Source organism: Gambusia affinis, linkage group LG21 (assembly GCF_019740435.1).
Source record: "Gambusia affinis linkage group LG21, SWU_Gaff_1.0, whole genome shotgun sequence".
Taxonomy (NCBI): Eukaryota; Metazoa; Chordata; class Actinopteri; order Cyprinodontiformes; family Poeciliidae; genus Gambusia; species Gambusia affinis.
In genome coordinates, this window is record NC_057888.1 from 8,200,186 (window position 1) to 8,218,045 (window position 17,860).

The 17,860-nt window shown below is 37.9% G+C and overlaps 1 protein-coding gene across 2 annotated transcripts in view; it reads right to left on the minus strand.

Annotated features, from left to right (window-relative positions):
• Window positions 1-6,088: 6,088 nt before the first annotated feature.
• malrd1 (MAM and LDL receptor class A domain containing 1) overlaps window positions 6,089-17,860 on the minus strand; it is a 44,495-nt gene continuing 32,723 nt past the window's right edge. The window contains exons 24-33 of one of the 2 annotated variants that reach the window (XM_044104328.1): window positions 15,590-15,747; window positions 14,812-15,013; window positions 13,983-14,261; window positions 12,183-12,308; window positions 10,588-10,654; window positions 7,989-8,080; window positions 7,772-7,868; window positions 7,628-7,688; window positions 6,308-6,415; window positions 6,089-6,212 (exon numbers count right to left, since the gene is read on the minus strand). In XM_044104328.1, the coding sequence (XP_043960263.1) occupies window positions 6,114-6,212; window positions 6,308-6,415; window positions 7,628-7,688; window positions 7,772-7,868; window positions 7,989-8,080; window positions 10,588-10,654; window positions 12,183-12,308; window positions 13,983-14,261; window positions 14,812-15,013; window positions 15,590-15,747 (1,289 nt within the window). In that variant the 3' untranslated portion in view covers window positions 6,089-6,113. Of the gene's footprint in view, window positions 6,216-6,307; window positions 6,416-7,627; window positions 7,689-7,771; window positions 7,869-7,988; window positions 8,081-10,587; window positions 10,655-12,182; window positions 12,309-13,982; window positions 14,262-14,811; window positions 15,014-15,589; window positions 15,748-17,860 lie in introns of both variants that reach the window. The other variant, XM_044104327.1, reaches the window with a different exon arrangement.

Sequence of the window (17,860 nt, forward strand, 5' to 3'; positions counted from 1 at the left end):
TTAGACAAGAATCAGTTTTGGGTTTTTTTGCTTTTTTCCCAGAACGTTTAATATTTCCGAACAAATTTAGAATAGTTGGAGACAGATTCTTCTTTAACAGGCTACACCTATTCAAAGAGTTTTAATATGAGTGCGTGCCAATAAAGAGGAATATATATTTTCATGGCTCTTGTTCTCATTTCTTTTCGGTGTTTCTTTTCATAATGAAAGGTCTTGTCATTTTTCACCTTTTGCACAATGACAGGTTAGTTAGAGCGCCCTCTTCAGGTGAAAAAGATTTTGCAAACTCCACATTAAAAGACCTGCTTGAAATGTCTGTCTGTCAAGACAAAAGTAAAAACTACTGAAATATCCATTACATCTGGGATAAAACGGATACGAGATATTAGTACAAGAATCCCAGCAGCAAAACACAGAGGTGGTCGTGTGATGGTTTACTGCTCCACTGTTTTGTCTTTCCCTTGCTGCTAGATATAGGTAACTTTGTTTCTCATATGTTATTCAATTGCCACATTTAAATTGTATGTCATGCTGGTTAGTTTGATGTTCTGGATCATTTAAGTGTGACAACAAAGCAAGAGAAGAAGCATGCGCATATTTTTTTTACAACTTTGTACATATAAGCAAGTTGGTCCTCAAGAAGACATAAGATTTGATCTCCTAAAATCTTGTTAATGTCATCACAAATTGTGCAGTGCCCGACATTAAAAAGGGGAAATTATTAACCTCTCACGATCATTTGGTGTTGTCCAGTCACATGAGATGACACACCAGTCTTCTTCAACAGCAGGAAGTCTGTACAGGAATAATAACTGTGACCACATATTTGTCCCAGTTAAGACACTACTGTGGAAAGTCACCACAATGGAAATATCTGAAAAAAAAAGCCTCCAGAAAGATAGATTTTATGTAACACATGTTACATTTGTTTATGTAACAAATTTAAACACATGTTACATTTGTTTACATTTGTTTAAATACGTGTGACGTATTTAAAGCCACAGAGTTTTAAGAAAAAATGTCTTCAGTATTCATCTAGCCAGTGAAAGTTCACCTGTAATCTAATCTCAGTACAAATCCAGCTGTTCAAGAACAGCATCATGAAGCAACACAGCAGACAGGTCAAGAAGATGGAGAATTTTAAAGCAGTCAAAATATGCATTTTTTTAAAACATCTCAAAGAACTCTCCTCAGTCAATCTGAAAAATTTAATGAACTAAGAGATGATATCCAACTAAGCTGACAGGCAGCATAAGAAAACACTATGGGGGAGCTACAGAGATTCCACCGCTCATGTAGGTTCAACTGTTGAGAGCATAACTATTCTCTCAACTTCTGCAGACTGTCATGAACTACAGAAATGTGACTAATGAAGAGCGAGGAGATGGCTACCAGACGTTTGCCATAAGCTGTGGGCTTTGTAATGATTTAAGTGTGTTGTAAAACCCAGTTTTGGTAAAACTGTTTTTGTTGACAAAAAATGTGGGACTGTGCAAGTGGAAATGTGGTGCTTCTCTAGGGAACGACTTTCACGTCAGACTTGCAAGAGAGTCACCAATGAGCGAAAAGGTTTCCGCAGCTGAAGTGGTTTCCAACGATTTCTTCTGCAGAGGCTGGAATCCTTTGGGTTTGGATATTGAGAAAGAACAAAGTGTCCATTTACCACGTGTTTTATGTGCAGGACTATAGAGGATAACTATGGTCTCTACAGGGAACCTGTGGAGTTCCCTTTAGAGAAGGGAGGAAGACAGACAATCTGCATAGCAGGACTTTGGTAGACTGCAGCACAGGTAAGAGCCATTAGCAATAAACAGCCAGCAGGAGAAGCAGAAGCAATGAACTAAGAGGAGCAGCATGACTCATGACAGGAAACATGGGAAACAGAAAAATCCTGACAGGGTGCAGAAGGAAGCATGGAAGCAAGGGCCAAAATTGAATTGATTATTTACGTTTTGATCCCCACAGGCTCAAGCCCTTGTGAAATTGTTGCAGAGCTCTTACAGAAAGAGCTGAGGTTGTAGGTGATGAAGCATTCTGCATCTCTGGAAGTTCTCCTTACGCCCTTCCAGCTCCAGCATTAAGCACAATCACTCACAGATAGAGTGAACTTTAGTTTGGCTGCAGATCTAACAGCACTCTGGCTTCCCTGGAGGGGGGAATTAAAGAGCCTCAAGACATTCTGGACGTCATTACTGAAAAGTCAGGTTCTTTGGGTTGGATGGCGCTGGCAGGTGAAACGTTTTCCACTGAGTTGAATCCAGCTAGCTGAGTTTTGTCACCAAAGTGTTTTTAACGGTCGACCAGTTAATAAACAGAGAACAAAGAGGCCATGTGGCAGTCAGACGCCACAAAAAGGAAAAAAAGAAAAACTTCAGGGGAAACAAGTTACACTCTGTCTTCATCTTTCCATTAGAGCATTTCACATTATTGCCCTTTTTGCCTTCAAGTGACATTAACAGGAACTGAAAACATTTTCTTTCTCTCTCAGTGGAAACTGTCCTGCACAAGTTTACTTAGTAGAACTGGACTCTGTTATGGACGGAGGCTTCTGCGCAGCCTAATAAACAAGCTCTTTATGGTGCTGTTGCGCTTCTCCTCAGTGTCATATAATACAAGCTGCCGGGTTACTGGTTTCATTAGTCAACTGAATGAGTATTAAGAGACTCCACATGACAAAAATGTATCCAAGAAAAGTAGATATTCTGCCAAATCTAAAGATTTACAGAAAGATGGGAAGTTCCAAATATATTCCATGCTGGTTGAAGATGATGTCAAATCACCTCTAATTCCTTTTTGATCTGATGTTTACTGAGTCGCACCATAGAAGGTAAAATCATTGGATCCTTAAGAAATATACCATCAGAAATCAATAGAATGATTTTATTTTCCATTTATAAACCCACATCCTTTGGAGCAGCTTTTTGCTTTGCATTTTGCAGATCCTTTTTACATTCCCTGAAATAAACGTTTTCTTTTTAAAGAATCTCACTTTTATGGCTCATTTGGAAAGCTCTCTCACATGTCTAAGTGTGAGAGAGCCACAGTTTTATTTCTATTTTTAGGCTTCAAAATAAAGACAAACAATTAATCATACAAAAACAGAATAAATGTATTTTCTTGTATTTTATTTTCAAGGAGAACAAACTTTAAAAGACAGAGATATTGTAATTTTGGGAATAAAAAATATAATTTTAAGCAAGTCACTAGTTTAATTCTGCTGTGGGAAATCTATGTAGAAAAAACTAATATAGACTTTTTAGCTTCATATTAAAACACTCCTCAGCTGTTTTTAATCTCAAGCCAAAGAGCTACAGGTTGTAAACCCCTGAACCAGACTAACAAACAATATTTAACACAATATTTGCCAAAGTCGCTGAGATACTTGTCTTTACACGAGCTGTAATAACATCCCATCCCTCAAACAAGGGCTATGAAAGGATGCTGTACATTGATGTTAAACAGGATGCTGGTCCAAAGTACCTTGGACCAATGTATTAATCCCAAAGGTGTTTCCGTCTGGTTGACCCCTGCCTTCAAATACTATGGATTTTCACTGGTGTGCAGTCATGTTGAAACAGGAACAAGTCATCAAGAAACTGTTCCCTCAGTGCTGGAAGCATGAAATTGTCCAAAATGACTTTGTATCCTTTCCTTTACTGGAAGTAAGGAGCCACACCCAACCTTGGATACCCATAAAGCTGTCTTTGCTCCGTTCTTGAGCTAACCTGACAGCCACAGGAAGTCTGGACGTCTACAGCTGTTGGCTCCACTGAAAGATGCCCCCCAGCTTCCTCTGACCCTACTCTGATTTTATGTGACCCACTGCATAAAATGTTCCCAGACTCCTTCCTCTGACAGCTGACTGTGGAATAAGTAGGAGGAAAGAGCGTTTACAACCTGACTCATTGCACAGGTGGCATCCTATCACAGCTGAAGTTTACTGAGGTGACCCTATACTTTGGGAAGATGGTGTATCTGTAGCAGAGTCATTCACCAGTAAAAGAACACCTCTGAAAAGCAATCCTTTATAAATGAAATAGAAACATATTTAGCTAATACCAGCATTCAGCAGTCAGTTACTGATAGATTTCCAGTTGTAAGAGGTCAGGGTAAGCAAGCTCTATACATTGTTTACACGATTTGCAAAAATGCCACTGAATTACTAACAGTTTAAGTCATAATGGTCAATATTGAATAAAAATGTAAGCATAATTTATTAAAATTTCAGAAATTTTCAAAGTCTACGCCAACATTTGCAACCCAACAGAATAAATATTTAGCCACACAAAGGCACCAAACTAAACTGAGTCTTTTAGAACCCTTTTGCAGCCTCCAAAATCACTGCACATTTAATCAGAAACAGCTCACTGTTCTCCTTCTTCTGTCTTTTGCTGGATCAATGAACTGGAAACTCAGTAGACGGTCAGCAAAGAGGATCACGCGCAGTGAAAACAGAGGTGAAGCAGTCATTTTGTCAGACACTCACACTAAAAAAGATTTAAAAAGAATAAAATACTGGGCTGCTCCTCAGTTCAGTGGGAACCCTTACTGTACTCAACCAAGACACCACTAAGTGGAAGCTTGTCAACAAATACAAAAGTCAACTCTTATTTTCAAATAAAAGTCCCTGAAGGCTCTCGCAGATGAACTTTATGGGAGCATTTTCATTACAGACGTCTATGAAAAGCGATGTACACAGAAACCACGGTGACCTTTAGTTGGACTGGGCCTGGTGGTGAGCAGAGCTGTCACAATAGCTGCAAAGGGAAAAAGCTGACTGATGTTGCTTCAGAAACAAAAGCTCGTGGCACACAGTGGCTCCTCTTTGAGCCATTCAGCTGCCCGAATAACGAAGCTACCAGAGAGAGTTTTCACCGGTCAGATGCACCGATAGCTGCAGGTTTTCAGCCAGCTGCTGTGCATGACAAGTGGAAGGCTCTAATATTTGTGTGTGCATGTTTGATTGTTGTGAGGTGGAAGGAAAAGCCGATGAAGAGACTGCAAAAAGGCTGAGCTGTTGCTTTTCAGTGGCTGAGCTTGGCAGCAAATTTCTTTCACTGAATTGCATTTTTCATTTCAGTGGCCTGACATTGTTCATTTTTTATCAAACTGGTGGATATCAAATATGTAATACACTTACACACTCAACAGAGACTGCTGTGATGGAGAATGTGACAAAAATGACTGATCCTATCAGCTTTGCTTATTGTGGAACTAAAAGACAACCTGGAATCTATGGTAGCGGCATCTTCTTATTTCTTGAGGCAGAAATACGTTCTTGATGCACTTTAGTAGCCATAAATGCACTTGTGTAAAAACCCTTAAAATAAAAACTATTCTTCATTGCAGAAGTATAATCTGACTCTGAAAATTCAATAAAATCCACCTCAAAATATTTTTGGAGGATTTTATGTGACCCACCGACACAAAATAGTGCAAAAGTAGATGGTAAAAAATTATATAGTTTTATAAGTATTCTAGTTGTTACAGTTTTAGTCTCTTGATGTGCACAGATGGTGAAAGCATACATCAAAAGACTTGCATCTGTAGTTGAAACAAAAACTTGCCAACATTCTCATAAAATGGGATGGATAGATGGACGGACGGACAGACAGTATGCTTTCTTTACTCTTCAGTTATGTTTTTTTTTGCTTCAGTTCAAAATATTTTCTCATTGTTGTCATCACAACAAAATGAAGTCTGTACAGACGTTGGAGGATCTGTGATACTGTAAACAGGGCATTTACTTTGAATGTTGTCTATAGCTATATAAACACTAAATATAACATTTATTTTAGATCAAGAGGGCAGCCAAATAATGCTTTAACATGAGACTTCTGTAGGAATGACATAAACGTCTTGCAAATGTTGCATTATATTTTTTAGTCTGGTGACATTATTTTATTTTTGGGTTGTTTTTATGTAATCCTTGATCAAAAAATACATTTACAATGACATAAAGAACTAACATTTCAAAGATTATCTTCACAATTTTCCCTAAAGTTCATATCTGTACAACATGCATAAGCTTTTTCTGTCTATTATTCAGATTACCGATGTGTTTTAACATCATGGAAACATGCCAAAAACCAATCCATCAGGTTTTATCGATTTTACTCTTCTGAGCTTCTGTTGCCAGCACCATTAGTGTCACGGGGGTAATTGTACATTGGGTTGGAGAAGGACAACTTGACATCTTTCCAGTTTGAACCCTGCTGCAGATAAATGCACAAGAAGAGACGAGGTTCACATTACAGACATGTATACACACAATCAGAGGTCAAAAGCCGAGGCGGAGACATCTCACCTCCACTTCTCTTCTCCAGGGGTAGACGCTGATAGGAAGCCCAAGACCATCACTTGTTTTGGGGTAAATGGATGGACTGCTGCCTGGACTTTTGTCCTTTGATGGATTCTGCGAACAACAAAAAAGATTAGATGAGCCCTAATGTGCGAGAGCACTTGGACAAGGGAAGTGACCGGACTGACCTGTTATGCAGCCGGGCGTTTATAATTACATCCCTATCCTCAATAAAACATTTCATCATCTACTATCTTCCAGCACTTTGCAAAACAAGTGCTGAAGTGGCAGAGATATGAGTTCAGACTCACCCTCTCTAATAATAGCTGCATCCTCAGTGGTAGGGTGGCAGCAGAGGGACGATGACAATGTCAGTATTAATGTACAAAACTGAACTGCTTTATAATGTATTTGTGTCTGTGCTGAATCAAATTGCTGGACAATGAGCTGTACATTTATTATTAAGCAACACATTTTTATGTGTATTTTTGACTTATATTTCTCCAAATTAATTTTAAAATGCTACAAAAAAACAAAACAAAAACTGAAACATGGATGGATAGACAGAGCAACCCTCTCCACACTGGAGAGTTATTACTTCTCTTATGAATGTTTGTTTTACATAAAAGGTTTTATGAGACACATTTAGGTAAAAGACCCAGGGCAGTTTATCCTCTGATAACCATATTAAATTTCATTACAGTTCAGGTGCTCCAAATCCCTTCTACTGTCCTTATTTGACTTGGTAACCAGATAAAAATGACTTTCTACGTGTTTGAACACATAATGCACTCATTTTCTTCTCCTGATCCACTCATATGAATCCCCAAAGTCACACATCAGCCATTACAGCAACGGAACAGCTGTGATTGTATCGTCTCCTGTGTGTGTGGTGCTTCTCATGATAGCAGGAATGACTATTGAGATTAAAACTGCAGGGAACAAGGCATGCAGACGGAGAACAATAGTAACATCTGTGTGAGAATAAAACCTTTTTTGTTCAAGCAAACACTGCTACCCAAAAGGCTTTGTATCTTTTGGTTTGGCAGCTGATCACATTGGTTGTTTATGGTCCGACATGTGTTACAGAGTGTGTATTGAGCAGCCCTAAACACTGCAGAGGCACTCATAAGAGGCTAAATCAATAACCCTAAATCAAAAACCTAATCAGGCAAAAAGGCTTGGGGATCACCTTCTGACCTCCTCTCATGTTGGCTCCTCTTATTGAATAAGTGTGGGACCAAATGGTGGAAAAATGAATTTTGTGCTGCTAAGAAACCCAAAATGACTTCACCGCTGATTGATTGGACATTTCTGTGCACTGACCTCTGCTCTCCAGTCAAAGCTTGGATTATCCATCATGCCATATTTCATTGGGTCAGCTTTTCTGTGGATCCAGTAAAACATGCTCATGACTTTATTTAACAGAACCAAGATCTTACATATAGAAACAGAAAAACTAGGACTCACATAAAGCCACATTTTTTCTTGCACAGGGCAAGAAAGCACACGGCGAGTCCAGCTAAGAGCAGCACCGAGCCAATACCGATGCCAGCGTAAACAGAATCTAGGCAAGAGGGACACGTTCAATCCTGTCGTTAACTGTGGAGTTATTAACTGTAAGGATGCAGATGTAGATGAGACGGTTTAATGCAGGAGGTTTTCGAGAGGTGTGCTTCTTTATTACCGAGCTGCGTGGCTTCTACAGTTGGTGATGAGGTGGTGAGGGATGGTTTCTCCTTCACATGGCAGCGATTGCCCGACCATCCCGGCTCACACCTGCAGTCAAACACAAAGAGGTGACCACACGTGTGTTTAAAAGGATGCTGGAATCACAGGCTTTATTCTGGCATGCAAAAAACCCACAAAAAACATAGAATCTTCCAATAAAGTAAAGGTACATAAATACAAAATATTTTGTGCCAGTTAAAGAGAAAAATGTTTCCTTTGAAATTAAAAACACAAAAGAGCAAAACTTTTTTCAATTTGTTTGTGTGACAAAAACCCTTCTGTTATTACTCGTAGTTCAAACAAATTTGTTGAATTTCACATAGATTTTGTCTTAAAGCATGCGTGGTGAAAACTTCACCCACTACTTTTGGAAAAATACTGGCACCAGTGACCAGCAGAACTTTGCTGTAAAACTGAATTGGCATCTGTAAATTTTACAGCAGTTTGCTGTAATCTGTTCGTGTGGTAATACAACTACAAACGAGCGATATCCAAATAAAATCCCAAATGTTAAAGGTCCAGAAAAAGGTATTAAAAAATCTAATTTTTAAGGGTTAGGAAAGGTTCACCCTATGCCTCAGAAACATGGGAGTAAGGGTAAGAATGATAGAAAAGATTGCAATAGGATTGCTTGTTTATGTAATATTCTAATACAGTAAAGTACATGAAGCATCTGACTACATATTGTCTGTCGAGCCATTTCCATTTCTAAAAGCGGTGTGGGAAATATCAATTGGACATCCAGCTTGGAAACTCTGGAAATATTTGGCCGGCCTGGCAATGTGCATGTCTGGGAAACCGAGTGAGCTCTTCCTCTCCCAAACAGAGACTCAGCTCCAAGTCAGCATCTGTTCAGTATCATCTTGATATCTGACCCTGTAATAGGAAACACACAGCTTCCAGTGAAGACAGACAGTGGCATTATCATTCAGAGGGAGTCAGCATCCAGATTGTGTGACAGTGGGCTGGTCCTGGCCCGGTTCCCTGGAGGAACCTGATGCCAACAGTGAGCCTGAGGTGTCCTCGCAGTGCTGGGCTTGGGATCTACTGCACTGCCGTCTTGCATGCTGGAACAGCTTCATGGGCTCCACACCACACTGAGCAATGAATGGCAGCAGTAACTTCCTCTTACAAATTGATGGAAGGCAGTGGGAAATGTGGGACAAAAAAAAAAAAAAAAAAAAAAAGAGGAAACAGAAATCTTTAATAAGAAAGAAACTTTGGTGATCAACACTTCATGAGTTCTTTTTCTTAACACGTAGTGGGGAGTTGGTTAGAAAGCAAAATGGCTGCAGACCAAAATTCAGGGAGGTCTGGGCCAGACATTACACAGTTAATTCAGTTTAAAATATAAGCTCCTCTATCTTTGAGGTATAAAACACCTTATTATAAAGGTCTTTTTTTATTGCCATAGATTAATTTTAACACTTTAAACTGCAGAAAAAAAATTATGGAATAATGGCCCCACATTAGGATATAATTATGTGTGGGCACTATCAGGGTTACCTCTACCCTGGCAATTCATATAAAAGAAACATCTTTTGTAGTACATACAAGGATTATTAATTTGTAAGCCTGCAATTTGACTAAAAATTAGTTGTTGCTGGATGATTCAGGGTAATGATCTAAAACAAATCAGATCAAAACAGAAATAGTTCAGACTCAAAATAAATCTGTTCTCAAGAGTAAATTATATTTTCTCACTGTTTGATTATGATGCTAAAATGAAATACTTTTTACATATCTTTTTACATATCAGAACCCATAAGTATGCCGATATGGGTCCAATGTAGTTTGAAAAAGAAGATGAAAATGTGCAAACTATGAAGAAAATAAATGAAGAAAATACAAACAAAATTTCTCCTATAAAACAGAAAAGCAGGATATTTCTGACAAAAAATATTTGTTAAAATTTTGTTCATTGATTTCTATAAGTAAAAGCAAGAAATAATTTTTCAAGAAACGATGTCGACTTTGCTGGTTCACGTCCATTTCTGTGATTGTCTTAGGACCTGCTACAGAATTCATCTTTTGTTTTTGCAGAAATGACAAAAAAAATGAGAACTGTGAACATCTCAGAGAGAATTCACTTATGCATAATGATGTTAGCAGATTCTGCAGCGAGTCCCATAACAGCATTCCTACCTTTCTAGTGAAATCGCTCAGCGCTGACATTCTGAGCTGCTGATGCAGAGAAACTCCATTCATGAGCTTAATTATAATGAAAAAAAGGAAACTCCAACAAAGAGACTGTTTCAAGCAAAAGTACTTTTTGAAAGGTAAAAGCTGAAATGGAAGGATATCATTCTAATGCACAGCTTTTTTTTTTGTGGTTTGTATTACTAGTAGAAGTGATTCCCAAGAAACGTTATGGAGAAGCTCTATGTTTAATCCAGAGGGATGAGCATATTCCCACATGCTTCACAGAGCATGGTTTTTTATTCATCAAAAGGTTGATAGGATTTTCATTTTTGAAACAAAAAGATAAAGGGTTGTGGAGAGCAATGCAAATCTGTAGACTTTTAAATGTTTTTGTGCATTAGCCTGCATCTTACAAGCACAGAGGTCCGTTTCCCTCAAGATGGCATGAACCATGATCCTGGCAGTACCTTGGAGGGCACTCTGCAAAACAAAACAAATTTACATTTGCAAATATAAACAAGCAAAATATCTTCATTTTTGGTGGTGCAGCTTGAACACAGTAAAAAAAAATAAAAAATTTAAACCACATTTTACGTTGCATTTGACTGTAACTTTGCCGACCCCCCAATATTTTCCTGTTTATGGTCCCCCCCAATAATCAGATGGAATTTACGCCCTTGCACAGAAGAGCTGGATTTATACACCCAATTGGACTTTATTACAAAAATAGGGTGATTTCTGAAGGCCACCTAATGGCTCTGGATGATACTAGATTATTAATCATATGAAAACTAGATTATTATATATGTAGATTATTCTTTGCACAAACAATCTGAAAACCATTTAACAATAACCTAGCCTATTCTTATATATATATATATATATATATATATATATATATATATATATATATATATATATATATATATATATATATATATATATATATATATATATATATATATATATATATATATATATAACAAATTGCAGCTAATACAAAAGGTCCAAGCATCACAAATATTTTTGCAAGACAGTGTGTTTAGACGTTATAACAGTCTGCTGTTCAGGAACATTTGCTGACAACGACTGGTTCGTCACTTAAATTTTGTTCTTATTGGTAACTGATTTATTTGCCAGTATTATGAGGCTTAACCAGCACTCTGAAATAACTCAGGTATAGCACTGCAAACAGAAAGCTAAATAAAAACTCTTTATAAGTCTGTAGAAGCATAATGTAGGGCCACTTTAAAAGACTAAAATCAACACTAGCAACCAAAAATAATAAATATAAAGGAACAAGGGATGACCCTGGACATTTGCCAAATACTTCATGTTTTCTCCTTGGTATATTTGTCCAGATGGTTGAAAGTGTGTAGTTTTCAGTCAAAAATGTCCACATGTAATATCTTTTTGATATGTGATAAAAGACCTAATGTAGCTAGACTTTAGATTAGATTAGATTAGATTAGATTAGATTAGATTAGATTAGATTAGATTAGATTAGATTTGATTAGATTAGACTAGTCTAGCAACATTTAGATTGCTAACATTACAAGTTTTGGTGAATTCTCAAATAAACTGTGACTATGAATGCATGCTATATATTAAAGTCTTTGCAAAGCTGCAGGTTTGAAGTAAGCAGGCATGAAGGAAGTTTTAGCAGCATTTAAATTGAAAGTGATGGATGCCCCATGAGTGTTTGGGCACAAACAGAACATAGGTGTGTGATCTGTCTCAACTAAGATGATGAAATGTTTTAAGAAAATGTGTAAAGACTGACATCAAAGCTCGAAAAGAAGATCATGAAAAAAATAAAAATAAATAAAACCACTTATATAATTGCAGACTTCAGAAACAATCACCAAAAAATGCATGGCTAATGCAGTCATCTCCACCTTGAGTGTGTACAGGCAGAAGTGAGGTCATTATAATTTCACAGTCAATGCAACCTGTGACATGGCAGGACATCGCAGAGGCAATTAACAGCTAAAAGAAAGCATGTTACCATGGCAGCTGGACTCATCTGAGTGGAACGGCTGACAGTCGGGGGAGCGGTCGCAGCGCAAGTGAAGCGGGACACAACCGGGCCAACTCTCACACACAAGCTCTCCCGGCTCACAATGCAGCAACGCTAGTGAAAAGATGATGACACACGAGAAGAATGAACTGAACAGAAAGAAAGAAACTGGGGCAGTAAAAGTTAATGTTTCTAATCACTGAATCCAATCTGCTGGCTTTGTTTACTTCTGTATTCTGTTCTGCAGTTGAGACTGATAGCATTGTGAAAGGCCTTCAGAAGACCCAAAACGCTGCAGTGACTGTTTTTATAAAAATCTAAAGGAGAGTTCATATTTCTCCATGACTAACTTCTCTCCCTGCTGACTTCTGAGTGGAATTTTAAATTCTTCTTTTAACATTTAGCGGTCTGAATCACCAAGCTCCACCTTATGCTGGAGATTTATGGACTCACTTTTTGCTTCTCCCAGATTGTGGGTTTGCTGGTGGGTCCTAGAGATTTTAAAAGCAGAGAGGGAGTCACATCGTTCACTTCTTATGTTTCTCCAGAGTAGGCTGAAAGCTTTCTTTCTTTTTTAGATAGAATGGCTTAAACTAAGCTGCTGGGGAGCATACTGGCCATTTTTCCTGACCCAGCTGTTTCTTCCTGCTACTCTCCAATATGCATTATCTACAATTATTGCTGTCATAACTTTTTGTTCTATAGAGTTTGTGTTTCATTCCATGACAAACTAATAAAGTAGGTCAAACTAATCATAATTGTCTAATAACTGCTCTTCATTCATCCATACACAGTTTAACATACTGAGATCTGATGCAACATGTGGATGTATCTCAGTTTTTCTGAGTTTCCTTTCATCTCTTATCATGCATGGTGGGTATAAAATTATTATTCTGAAGACACATAAACATTTCATTTTTTAATATCAAAAGGGAATTATTTGTAGTTACTACCAAAGGTTTGGCATGTCTAATGGTTTTTATTTCATGTTTTCATTTGTGCAAAATAAATAATTAGACAGTTTTATGTTTCCCAGAAAGCCTTTTTTTCAGAGGCAGAAGTCTATAGCAGGTATTAAATTCTCACAGTATAACCTGGAACAAAAATAAAACAGATTCATAGTATTTACAGACATTTTAAATAGAGATGTTGAACATAGACTAATTAGTTCTGATCAAAAATAAAATGAAACAATAACGGATTTTAATTCTGATGAATAAACTGAAGCTGAAACACAAAGTTAACATCAACTGAATTTAATATTAGTTTTCGTAAAGGTGCAAAATGTGTGGCCCTCTTCATTCAGCCAGCAGTCCACAGCAACAGTTTGAAAGAGAAATCACCAGCTTACTCTATCATGTGAACGGACTGGTTACTCTGGCACTTTCTCAGGAATCTTATTAAAAGGACTTTTAACCAAAACAACAACAAGGCAAATTATTTCAGCACATTTACAACTGTTGCTGTTCAAAATCTTGATATAGGTAAACCGCCCATGTCTCCTTAACATTGCAACAGTTTGATATGAATGCTTCCAGTGTAATGTAGATTAAGAAGAGGTTTTAAATATGCAACTCTTGAAAAGCTGACAATGACTTTTCATGAAAATATTGAATTTGTTAGAACTACAGGGCCTTTGTAGAAAGAAAATTCAAGAGATCATTGAATCATTTGCAAATAAATGAATCTATTTTCATATTTATTACCCCCTTGTGAACATTAATTATTACAAATGTCTTAAAGAACTGCAGTAGATGTTTCCAAATAACAACGTGACCATAAACTTACGGCAGCTGTGTTCGTCCTCTCCGTTGGGGCAGTCGTAAACCCCATCGCAGCGCAATAAAGCAGGGAGACACTGAAGGTCTGAACACTGGAAATTCTCGTCAGGACAGTCGCCCTGAGGAGGAATGGTTCCAGGCAGGGCAGTCGGGCAGAGCTCTTCATCAGATTGATCCGCGCAGTCTGGAGAGCCATCACACCACCAGCTCTTTGGGATACACTGGAACGAGTGTGTACACTGGAACTGTTCAGTGTCACAGGTCAAAGGCTGAGGAGTTACTGGTCCTGGGATGGAGATACATGTAAATGTAAAACTTAATCTACTTTATAGATTTATAGCTTCTTTTTGTTTACACAAATTACACATCCTTCCCTGGAGAAACTCTGATGGCTGCTTGAAATAAAACTGTCTAAATTCTGTTAGACTGTTTTACCTAAAGTCTTTTAGGTTTTTGAAAAAAAGTCTTTGGAAAGTCAGTTGAGAGAGGTGAAGAGTGAGCAGAGAGGTAAGGTTGAGGAAACAACACAATATAAATGTAATTGCTTTTCCTCCAGTTGTGCTAGCTTCTCAGCATTGACCTGATCTCCAGAGTGAATTTATACGGAACTACAGGGCAACAGGCTGTATTACCTCTCTCCCCCTCTCCCCGAGGGTTCGCCTTGTTTATGAAGAAACCCAGAAATGGAGGGTCAGAGCACAAAGGAAAAGGGAGAAGCTGGAGAAGGTGAAAACTGGAGGAAATGAAAAATGAGGGTAGTAGCAGAAGCGGAAGAAACCAAGAGAGAGGCAAAATGAGAAAGCAAAAAGGCCAAATAAAACTTTAATATTTTTTACCTCCGACCACACACTCTGCTGTGTACGAGATATCATCCAGGGCGATGTCTGTCCACATATCTCCACCCACCTCCGCCTGGAAGGTCACTCTGAAATCTTTTGTGTTAGACAGGATGATGTTGGCATATGTCCATTGGTTTCCATGGTTTCCAGTAGTGGCCCACATAAGCAAAGGTGTCCCATTAGGTCCAACAGTATATACCTAGCGCATTGGGGGACATGAGGTTAAAAATGTATTGTACTACTTTGGTAATACATTTTATCAAACAGAACCCAATATGATGAAGAACCTAAGATTAGTTGGTGGAAGAATCTTGCTGCTTTAAATAATATAAAGCAGTAATAATATAACAAATCAGACTTTGTGTTTGTTGTGTCTTCAGATATTAATGCTTTTAGTCTCCAAAATATTTCTGATTCAACACCTATCTACAGATATAGCAGTTACCCTTTATATCTCTATCATCCTTTTACTTCTCAACTGGTCACACCTTATGCCCTGGCAGATTCTTTCTTTCAAAGTTTTCTTGACTTTCTAAAGGTCTAATAAAACTTGATTTTCAGCTTTTTTTTTTTTGAAGATAATCTGATAAACAAATGTGTCCAGAAAAAAAACAAATGTGACAAATTAAGTTTGTAAGTTCAGCTGCTTGGAGCCTTTATTTGTCTTTTTCTTTCTGTGAGAAGGCACTGTTTGGCTTGGGTCAACAAAAACATACATTTGTGATAAATTAAAGATTTTTTTTTTTTTTTTTGTAATTTCTGGTGACAGGATCACCTTCAGAGTTCCCATTCTGGTAGAGCCGTACATGAAGAACCAAAAGCGCAGGTGACATAGACCGATGCTGGCAGGAAATGTGTTCATCGTCGTCACCTTGGCAACATCCCCCTCCCTTTGAGCGGCTGAATGTATGTACAGAAAGTTCCCACCACCATCTATGGAGATAGATGAAATAGATGTAACATTCAGTAAGATAGGACTTAAAGATTTCACAAAAGCCGTCCAGTTTCAGCTCAACTGACAACAAAACACAGTATGTTTGGACAGGAGAGGATTGCTGTGAAATGGTGATGCCTGCAGCCAAACACTGCAGAGAGCTTCTTCAGCTCGGCTACACTCAAAGATGAAACAGTCTCTGTGCAAAGCCAGAACAAAGTGGGAGTTTTCCACATGAGTTAGGAGGAATTTAAAGTCATCACAACCCACAGCGGACAGCAAACCCTTCTCCCGCCCACAACACTTGATCCTCCTGTGGCTCAAAAACAAACAAAAAAAAAAAAAGACTGTTGTCATAGATCAGCTCTGCACATGTGTAGATCCAGCTTACAATGTGACTACAGGAAGACCACACAATCGCTGTCCTTGTTTTCAGCTTTACTGATGTGCCGTAATGAAGGGAGCAAGCAATGAATGAACACATTCATCTTTGCAATCAATAAAAACAGTTGGCCTGCAGAAGGTGATTAAAGTGTTAGAGTTGCAACTGGAAACAGATTTAGCCCCAGGTTGGTTGTCCGGGAGGTAAAACAAGCAGGACGTGATATAATGAGTAAACAGTATCTGTGCAATCGAGAATGATTTTATCTTTCTGTACAAGAACCACAATAAAGAAGCCTCACATTTCCCTCTAAACCATGAGAAGCATAGCATACAAGCCAAGGAGCTTCCTCCCACGCCTAGTGGTGGCTGATGGAAGTGGAGTAAACAACTTTCCAGAAACAACAGCAAAGAGTACTGTATTCTTTCATCACCAGAGGTGCCTGCAGATGCTGTCAGCTAAAGCACTGAGATGAGAAAAAAGCAAATGATGTGGCAGATAATGAATCTCTGTTTGCTGAGTACAAGTTAACGTTAGCACTAAGAAACTTAACAGCAGCTTCTTACACAAACAGCAGCAAAGAACAATTCAAAAGCATCAAAAGATGAAGACAGAAATAAACAAATGATCAGAAACCAAGTTTATATGTTTACATGTAAGCCTGCATCAGTGCTACGGTATAGCTAGTCTCAATAGGAAGTTAGAAAAGTGGCACGATTTCTCTTCCTCATGAGCTTCAAAATTGTAGCATTATTTCTGAGTCATTATTGACATTTGCCATGTGGCAACCATTTAATTAGATTATTGCTGTTTTAGTATTGCTCCTATTTGTTTTAATTAGGATAGTATGGTGATTAACTGTCTGCTGATGAAGACTCTTAGTCCCAAATTCACTGCAACCCTGGTGAGTTTTTTTCTAAAATGTATGGTTGAAAAGAAAAATCTTAATTTACCATGAGAAGAAAAGAACTCCCCTAACATGCACATTCATTTTTAATATAAATAATTTTTTTATGCTGCTCATTTTATCATTATCTCTGCAGAAGATAAACAAGAGACAAACTAGAAAATACTGAAACTCAGGGGAAAAAAAACATCTGAGTACAGTTACATTTTCTTATATAGACCAAACCAACTGTAACCTTTTTATTAGAACAAAAACATGTAGAAAACATAAACGAGGCTGGGTTCTTTTAAGCTCTGTTTAACTCTGACTGGTTTTCATCTGGATGTTTCTGTTAACCCTGCCGTCACAGGCTCCTCTGAAGTTGTTGTTTCCCAGCTGCCAAGTTGCAAGTACAAAGACACTGCAGAGCGCTGCCAGAAAGCTGCAAACATTCAGGGTGTCAGGGAAAACAGATCTTGTTGTTTTTGTTATTTTGACAGCATTAATAATATTTCAGTACAAAGCAAAAACAATAATGCCAGGTCTGGTACTGGAGCAAATTCTGAGTAGATGTTAGAAAAATTAGAGAGCAGATTTTGGTGCAGCTCAAATCTGAGTGAGGTTTTATTACATTCAGGCAGAGTGATAAAACAAATCTATTACAACAAATCTTCTTTCAGTGGTACAAAAAGTATTTACAACCCTACAGATATGTTCTGCATCTACCATGGTTTGAAGGAGAATGAGACTTTGACCTAAGAGTTTAGTATAAAATGTTATTGAGTAATAATAAAACAGGAAACATTGCAGAGTCTTGAAAATCATTCTCAGTCTTTTTGGACGG